This window comes from Felis catus, chromosome F1, assembly GCF_018350175.1.
Source record: "Felis catus isolate Fca126 chromosome F1, F.catus_Fca126_mat1.0, whole genome shotgun sequence".
NCBI classification, from domain to species: domain Eukaryota; kingdom Metazoa; phylum Chordata; class Mammalia; order Carnivora; family Felidae; genus Felis; species Felis catus.
The window spans coordinates 69,157,169-69,166,032 of NC_058384.1; the positions used below are offsets into that span (position 1 = coordinate 69,157,169).

Consider the following 8,864-nt stretch of genomic DNA (forward strand, 5'->3'; position numbering starts at 1 on the left):
GGAGGTGTATTCGACAGCAGGTGTGGCCCCTCCCAGGAGAGAGCGGGGCTGAGATGGGCTGAAAGAAGGTGTGCCCTGGGCCAAGGGAATTCACCTGTCCCTCAAGGGCCCAGGTGGCACTTATATGGAGCCCCCTTAGGGTAAGTTTACTTCCACATTGTGGTTATTTCTTACAATAAAACTGTTCCTACCATTTCTTTCTCACTTCCCACCCATCACCCAATCAGTGAAAATCCTCTCAGCTTCTTTCTGTGCACAGGATGCAGTGCAGGCCTGGTTTGGCACACAGGCCCCTTTGTGTTGCCTCTGTCCTGCCTCTCCAGCCTTGTTTTGTCCCCGTGCTCATTATCTGCCCTGTGGACTCTGAGCAGCCTCTGAGCAGCCTCCAGCCTCTCTCTTTCACACCCCTAAGCCTTTGTTTTTGCTGTTTCCTCTGTCCCAGAGACTGCTTCTCCATGCAATTGAATCTTTTCTTCAAGTCCCAATTCAAAATCAGCTCTGTATTGAATCTTCCTCAACTCTTCTCCAGGCAGAAAGTGTCTCTTCCTGGGGGCACCATTCATGCCACCAGGCCTGTATTGTTCACAGTGGATCATGCCAGTGTGAGACTCGGTCCCCTCCACTCACCCCCACCCTGTGGCTTGGCCCCATGTCATATTCACATTACCTAACCAGGTCCAGGCACACTGTGGCCACTCAAGAAATATTTGTTGGATGAATTAATATGCTTAATGACTGTGGAGTCCGGTGACTCAGTAATTGAGGGAGGACACCTGAGGAAGATGTATTTAAGTTGTGGTTTGACCCCACCCAAGCCCAGGAGCCAGGAGGATGGGCTCTGAGGTATGGACATTGTGACTTGTGATTCTGAGATGCTTCAGATCAGGCTCTGAAGGAAGGTGTGTCCCTGAAACTGGTTGACTTAATTGTAGGAAGCAAGTGTCATGTGATATCATCTCAGGAATGTAATTAAGGCTCAGTCGTGCTGTTGAAGAACCTGTGAAGAGTCATGACACTGGCTGCCATAATTAGAAGCACCAAGGATGGGCAGAATATAGGACTTGGTGGTTGGGCCCCTGTTCACACAAATGCATCCTGCCTGAGCGCTGGGGAATCTCTGGGATAAACCAGAGGCCAGCACTGTGGATTCAGAGCAACCCTGTCCCAACTGCACAGGTCAGCACTTCTCCCAAGAGAGTAGTGGAGGTGGGGTGGATGGTTCTGGGTCTGTGCAGGTCAGAGAAAGCAGAAATGGGTGGCTTACCTGTTTTGGAGAATGTGTACAGTTGATGGATATCCCAACAGGGTAATTGTGGTCCCCAATTGGTTTGAATCTTGTTCCAGGTGGATCAGTTGTGTGATTTTGGGAGATTTACTTAACATCTCTGGATTTCACTTCTTCCTCAGGAAAATGGGGGAAATGATGCCTGCTTCATTAGGATTACATGGATACTCTGTATAAAAGGCTCTATCTAGTGTTTGGCTGGCTTCATAAGAGTCAGAACCAGCAGTTGTTGATTCTTATCTGCACAGAATCTGGAGGGGACCACTGAGCTGATGGGATAACCTGCCTCCTGAAAACAGGGATCTCATCTTTGTAGGATGTGTGGAGGGGGAGATTGTGGGTACCTCATCTGTGTGTAAAGCACCGGGGTCAGTGCTGTGGGGTGACAAGGGGTGGCTGTGGGTGCCCTTGCTTGCCCCATTGCTGGCCAACCCAACTCAGGGCAGAAGGGACCATGTGGATGACAAGTAGACCCCTTTAGAGGCTCATGCAGCAAGGCGTTGGTCAGAACAAAGGTGGGCATCCTTGTGTTGTCTCTACATTCAACCGAGAAAGGAAAACAATAATACCTGAGCAGGGCTGGGCGTTCTGGGTGGTATAATTTTAATATTTCATTTGTGCTATGAAGTAGTCTAGTACTGTCTTGCACCAAAGAGTCTAGATTCTTTTCACTTTTGATTTTGGGTGACTCCTAAGTTGAGAGTAGGGTCTAGGGGCAGATAACATGCTCCTGTCTTCAGGAAGCCCACTGTCTCAAGGAAAGGACAGACACCTGTCCTGAGTGCTCACAGCACAACTTCCTTTGAGGCAGGAACTCTGAGCCACGTTTGCAAAAGGGATCAGCTGGAGTGAAAGGAGGTGGACAGAATGAGAGGGCAGAAGATTCTTGGAGGAAGTGCCTGTCTGTCATGGGGCTGCTCTCTCCTCAGCTTCTCCACTGTCCCCAGGGCCTCCAGCACTACATCTCCAGTTCTCCCTGTCCTGGCCACGGCCCAGCCACCATGACAGGCACACCAGTGGAGGAATCCCTCTTCCAAATCATCCACTGTTACCACCAGTATGCAGCCCGGGAGGGAGACGTGGAGACCCTGTCCCTGGAGGAGTTGAAGGCTCTGCTTATGGACAATGTACCCCGCTTCATGGAGAGCCTGGTGTGTGGGGTCTGGGGTCAGGTGGGGATGAAGTATAGGGTTGGTTGTGGGGTTGGAAGTGAGTAGTGAGGGTGTAGATACATGGAGTTATCTCCCAAGAGAATTCCTACTTAGGGGAGGAGGAGGAGGAGGGAATTGGGAGGGCAGGATCTGCCAGCTTTATTTCCCCTCCCTCCCTCTCCTGAAACTTCCTGCCTGGCCCCACTTCAGCCCTAATCCCTGAGATTTAGTCCCAACCAAACCTGTTTATTCCTCTGCTCATCCTGTTTCCTGAGAGAATAGGTGCTGATCTTCCCTCTGCCTGAAGCCCCATTCAGTCAGAGATCCTGCCCCGAACCTGCCCGTTTAGCCTCAGCCCCTTCTGGGTACTGGCACAAACCTCCCCTGTCCCTGTGCTTGGGGGAGAACAGTTTGGGCAGAAGCCAGGTGGGGGTAGGGAATGTAATCTCCCCTTCCAGCTGCTGTCTGAAGGGCTAACAGAGGCTCTCGGACCAGCCTGGGGCTCAGAAACCCTCTCAGGCCTGCTCGTCTTCTCCATTATCAGAGTCTGTGATTACCAAGTGTCTTGGGGGCTGCAAGGCTGGCAGGAGTGTCTGTGGGGTAATGCCCTCTGCCCTCAGCGCCATGCCTGGAGGGGTCTCTGGACTGTCACCTCCAGTGGACTTCAGGTCCATGCCCTGAAGGGCACTACATTCCAAAAGCAGTGCTCCTTTGTTTACTGCGCGTCTTCCCCTTACCTACCTTTGGGAAACATCAGAGGAGAGTCCTGCCCTCAGTTTACTGGAGTGTAGCTGTGAGGGTCACAGAGGGGACTAGGGTGACTTTCTTTCCAGGGCCAACTGTCTGTAGCCCATGGGGCTGGGCCCGATGCTCACAGCACCCCCGCCCCTGCCCCGCCCCAGGTTAAGGGCCCCCAGGGACAGACACTAGACCAGGGGGGCTGAGGTGAAGGAAGCCAGGGAGAGCCTGCCCTAGCAGGAAGCCTTCAGTTTTGGGATCAACCAGTTTTGTGGAGATAAGATTAGGTGAATTAGATGGTGGTGGGCGGCAGGGGAAACAGAGGGTATGGAGCTCCCCATGGAGATGAGGGCCACCCTCTGGGCCCCCAGCTGCTGACAGATGCAACAGGTTTCTTCCCTGTAGGTTTTCCAAGGACTCCACTCTGAGTCTCCACACCCACCAGCCAAACCCTGTTGGAACATGCTCCACGGGCCCTGCCCAGGACTCTGTTCTCATCCCTGTCTTCTCACCGCACTGCACACTGACCCTGGCCTTCCTTCTCGCTGCCCCTTCAACCCCACGTGCATTTGTTCCTCCCCTATTCTGTCTCCGATCTTCATCCCTCAGGGCCACCTGCTCTGGGACATGCTGGACACCTCAGGGCCCATGATGTTCTTTCCCTTTATTCTGCACTTTCTGCAGGGGACACAGGCTAACTGTCATAAACAAGTCCTGAGCAGACGCCACAGCATGCACACATCTGATCCCACCCCCTGGTGGCCCTGCGATAGTGCTGGAGGTGCAGACACGAGGGGCAGGTGGGCTCTGCCCAGAGGAGCTCCCAGTGTGAAGCAGGGGCACAGCCTTCCATCCCAAAGCTTCTGGACTGGTGGCCTCTGCAGGGAGGCTGCCAGTGCAGCTGGGCAGACAGGTCAGGAGGTGCCAGGCCGCTCAGCTCTGCCCAGCAGCCAGGCGGTCAGTCAGCCAGTGGTGCCCAGGCTGCACTGTCAACCCACACAGCCCTGGGGCCAGCTAGCTGAGGTGCCCGCCATGTCTCCGCCTCTTAGCCTGATTCCATAGCATAGGGTGCCCTGGCCTCTGCCTGAGTGATGGGCTGTTTGTTGCAAACCTCTTGTGGCTGGGCCATGCCATGGTGCCACGCAAGCAGTGGAGGCACAGCCCTTTGCTGTGGGCCATGTGCCTGGGTTGATGGGTGACCCTCTGCCCTCCTCAGGGCCGGAAGGAGCCATACTACATCTCAGAGTTGTTCCGGGCTGCAGACAAGAACAAGGACAACCAGATCTGCTTTGATGAGTTCCTCTTCGTCCTGGGCCGTCTGGTGAGGGACTACCACCTGCACTACCACCGGCAGCAGTGTGCCCACTACTGCGCCCAGCACAGCCTCCACTAGCAGACGTGTGGCCGCCTCCACCCGCAGGGGCCTGTCCGGGAGCGGATGGAGAGCTCTGCCCAGTGAGTCTATGTGTGCCCACGTGTGTGTGCAACCAACAGCTGTGGGGGAAGAGAATAAAGCAACCCCATAAATGTGTCCTGGAATTCTTTAGTTCATGGATTTGGGCATCTGCTGTGGGTCCTACATCGGGGACCATCCATTTAGGGTGAGAGATACAGCCCCAGTCTCCAGGAGCCCCTGTCTGAGGGGGAGGCCCGGCCCAACCTCCAGGAGCCCCTGTCTGAGGGGGGAGGCATGGCCCTAGTCCCCTGGAGCCCCTGTCTGTGTGGAGAGACATGGTCCTGACCTCCAGGAGCCCCTGTCTGAGGGGGAAGGCATGGCCCTGACCCCCAGGAGCCCCTGTCTGAGGGAGAAGGCACAGCGCTAGTCCTCTGGAGCCCCTGTTTGAGTGGGGAGACATGGCTCGGCCTTCAGGAGCCCCTGAGTGGGGAGACATGGCCCGGCCTCCAGGAGCCCTTGTCTGAGGGGGAGGCACGACCCTAGTCTCCTGGAGCCCCTGTCTGAGTGGGGAGACATGGCCCCGACATCCAGGAGCCCCTGTCTGAGGGGGAAGGCACAGCCCGGCCTCCAGGAGCCCCTGTCTGAGGGGGGAGGCATGGCCCTAGTCCCCTGGAGCCCCTGTCTGCATGGGGAGACATGGCCCTGACCTCCAGGAGCCCCTGTCTGAGGAGGAAGGCACAACATGGCCTCCAGGAGTGTCTGTCTGAGGGGAGACATGGCCTGGCCTCCAGGAGCCCCTGTCTGAGGGGGGAGGCATGGCCCTGACCTTCAGGAGCCCCTGTCTGAGGGGGGAGGCATGGCCCTGACCTTCAGGAGCCCCTGTCTGAAGGGGAAGGCACAGCCCAGCCTCCAGGAGCCCCTGTCTGAGGGGGGAGGCATGGCCCGGTCTCCAGGAGCCCCTGTCTGAGCGGGGAGACACGGCCCGGCCTCCAGGACCCTTTGTCTGAGGGGGAGGTCCGGCCTGACCTCCTGGAGCCCCTGTCTGAGGGGGGAGGCATGCCCCCAGTCCCCTGGAGCCCCTGTCTGAGGGGGGGCATCCATTCTCTTGGGGAGCTGCCTCTCTGGCAAGGAAGCCAGGCCTCACCGGTGATGTTTTGACCACTCATTCTCTGCACATACATGATGGGACAGGGAGCAGGGGGGCCGACACACACTGGACAAGGACCCACCTCGAGGGTCTAGAGGAGAGCCCCCAGGAATGAGTGTTTAAAAGTGGAGTGGCTTGGGCCTGAGAAGGGAGGATGATGCAGGTAATTGACGTCAAGGCCAGTCAGCAAGGAAAGATTGTGAGGTGGGTTTTGCACACACTGAGTCAGAGACTGGGACAAGGGCAAAGGGCAACACTCCAATCTGTTATGGTGAAGAGTGAAAAGTGGAACCTGGGCTCCCATCAATCAGGAAAGACTTCCTGGAGAAGAGAAGGTTGGGTCTGGTTTTACTAATAAAGGCTGATGCGGGCGTTACTCTACTTGGGGCTATTGTGACTCACCATCCAAGTCCTCTGTGGTCTCTCACCCCTCCCAGCAGGGATCTGCCCCCCACCCCTTGTCTCTGTGTTTTATTTTTCTCTCTCTCCCTGGGAGCCCAGGAATCTGATGAAGAGCATCTCCTTTATGCAGAGTCTTCTCTGCCTTTAGGCCTTGCTGGGGCCCATCTTGGTGGGCTTCTTCTCAGAGGATGGTCTGGAAATCCACGTCCTGAGTGTATTGTGATGAAAAAGATGTGTTTTCAACAAACGATGATGGGGGTGGGGGGGAGGGGGCCCGGCATTTACTGGACTTGGTTTGGTTCTCTCCAGCAGCGGGACTTGGTTTGGTCTGTGTGCCACAAGGGGGCAGTGCCCTATGGGCTGAGCTGGGGCCTTCGTTTTTGACCAATCGAGCTCTGAAGCAGGGTGTTGTCCCCAATGTGCCCTGGGCCTTGCCGGCACTGACACCACTTTGCCCCAGCTGTCTCCCTCTGGACCTTCCTGGGGACTCCATGGGGTCTGCACTGCCCAGTGCAGGTGAGTGTCCTGCTGCACCTTGGGAGTGTTTTACCTTCTGTGTCCTCTGCTAGTGAGTGGATGCATGTGTTGGAGGAGGAATGCAGGAACGGGGCCTGTGGATGGACTCTGATGCCTGCGTCTGTGCTGCCTCCTGTGGGTCTCTTAGTCACGACCAGAGGCATGGATGACCAGGCTACCAACCTCCTCCAGGCCCAGGGGATGATTCTTCCTGCCTGTTTCATCTGAGACTGCTGAGTTCCACAGATCTTTGGGTGCTAAGGGGCAGCTCAGCCTAGACCTCCTGCCCTTTCCTGGGGTGTGGAGAGGTGTTTCTGCACTGGCTCTGCTGGTGTGGCCTCATTTCCTCAGCCTTGGGCCCAGGCCTGGTTGGACTCTTGGGACACACACCTAGGACCTAGTTCTTTCCTGTAAGTAGGAGCAGGTTCTGCTCCCCTGGGTTGCCCCACATCCGTTGGTCTGATTACAGGCCCTGCCTTTTCCCCTGATGTGCTTACCCAATTCTTGACACCCCTCCTGCCAGGTCACTCAGCCTGGCTCCTGTTCCCCCTGAAGCTCCTTAGGCTGTCTGTCCAGGGGCTGGGGAGCATCTCAAGGGCAGTTTCATGGCCTGACTGGTGCAAGCTCCCCGGACAAGCACACGATGCCAGAAGGGGGTCATGGCTCACGTCTGCCTTGGGTCGTCTCCCCCACTGGACCTGGGGCCTGGTTTTCCTAATTCCTGGATGAAGAAAGCTGTCTCCACTGGGACTGGCTTCAAGGGAGGCATCTCTTCAGGGCTCAGGGGCCTGGGATGACATCATCAGCCTCACCCTCACCTCCACTGGGAGAGGTCAGTGGGAGCTCCATTCCAGGCTTGTGAATGGATCCTAAGAAGAGTCTCAGAAAAGCCACTTTTTTTTTGTTCTAATGTGTGCTTTTTGGCACATAAGGAGAACACATGTCCATAGGAAGAAACTTGAGTAACTCCCTGTGCCTCAGTTTCCTCATCTGTCACATAGGGATAATTGTACCTGTAATGTCCACTTTGCAGGGTTATCAAATGAGGCAGTGATATAAAAATACTTTGAAAATATATTGTGCTATTTGGGGTAAGTAAGGTGCTATTATGCCAGGCCATATAGGAGAGGCTTGGTGAACAACAGGTATAGATAAGTGCTTGATCATTGATTGAAAAGTTGTCATTATATGTGTCAGAAACAGCTCTATTTTTCTGTCACAAGGTTGACTAACCTCTTGCCAAGGAAGTTAGATTGCATTTGGTTGATGTATTTATATTCTGCCATGTTACAAAAGTGATTTAAGCTGGTGGGATGTGATAAAGGGAATTTCAGCATCATAAAAGGGATAGATCAAAGTTCAATTGTGCATTTGCTTATCACCTCAATAAGTATTAGTTGAGCACCTAGTTTGTACCAGGCCCCAAGGATGTATGTGATTTCTGCTGAAAGGGAATCCTGGTCCCAAAGAAAAGACAGAAAAGAAACAGATGAGTCATAACACAGTGGGGAAAATACCATGATGTATGAAGATTTGGGTAGCATGGAGGAGAGAAGAATTAACTCAGTGTTGGTAGGGGTGTGGGGAGGAGGGTCAGAGACAGATGCAGAGCACATAGTGCCTGGCTGGATCAGGAAGAAAAAGAAGGACTTGACTGGCAAAGAGCATTCCAGGCAGAGGCAGGAAGTGCATGATGTCACATCATGTCACCCAAGTAATCTGATGCACTGAATGTTGTATCTCTCAGTGGGCCTCAGGTCCTCATCTGTAGAATGGGGATTATGACAGTACAAACTTCATAGTTTATAGTGAGAAATGGGTTGATGTAGGTAAAGCACGTACAACAGTTCCTGGCACGTGGTAACAGCCCAATAAATGTTTTTTTTTTTTTGCTATTATTTGTTCTTATTATTGATTGCTGTTAGTATGTATTCCAGTCCCTGTGCTGGGTCCTATGGAGGCAGAGATGGATGGTCCATTCTGGGTCCTTGAGGGTTCACAGCCCAGCTGAGGAGTCAGGCACTCGTGAGAGCAGTCGTCACAGTGGGTACCCACCCAGTGCTAGCTCTGCAGTGCACTAAGTACGTCACACATCCTTTGTGTAAACTGTTTATTAAAATATAATACATATTAACAAAGTCCACAGGGGCGCCTGGATGGCTCAGCCCATGAACGTTTGACTCTTGATTTTGGCTCAGGTCAAGATCTCACGGTTTGGGAGTTTGAGCC

At 54.2% G+C, this 8,864-nt stretch overlaps 1 protein-coding gene across 1 annotated transcript; it reads left to right on the top strand.

The window, feature by feature from the left end:
- Positions 1-1,034: 1,034 nt before the first annotated feature.
- Positions 1,035-4,705, top strand: LOC101087705 (protein S100-A15A). Its single transcript, XM_019821409.3, has 3 exons — positions 1,035-1,176; positions 2,215-2,436; positions 4,391-4,705. Exons 2-3 carry the CDS (start codon positions 2,287-2,289, stop codon positions 4,565-4,567), a joined length of 327 nt encoding a protein of 108 aa, XP_019676968.2. The 5' UTR covers positions 1,035-1,176; positions 2,215-2,286; the 3' UTR covers positions 4,568-4,705.
- The last annotated feature ends 4,159 nt before the right edge of the window (positions 4,706-8,864 follow it).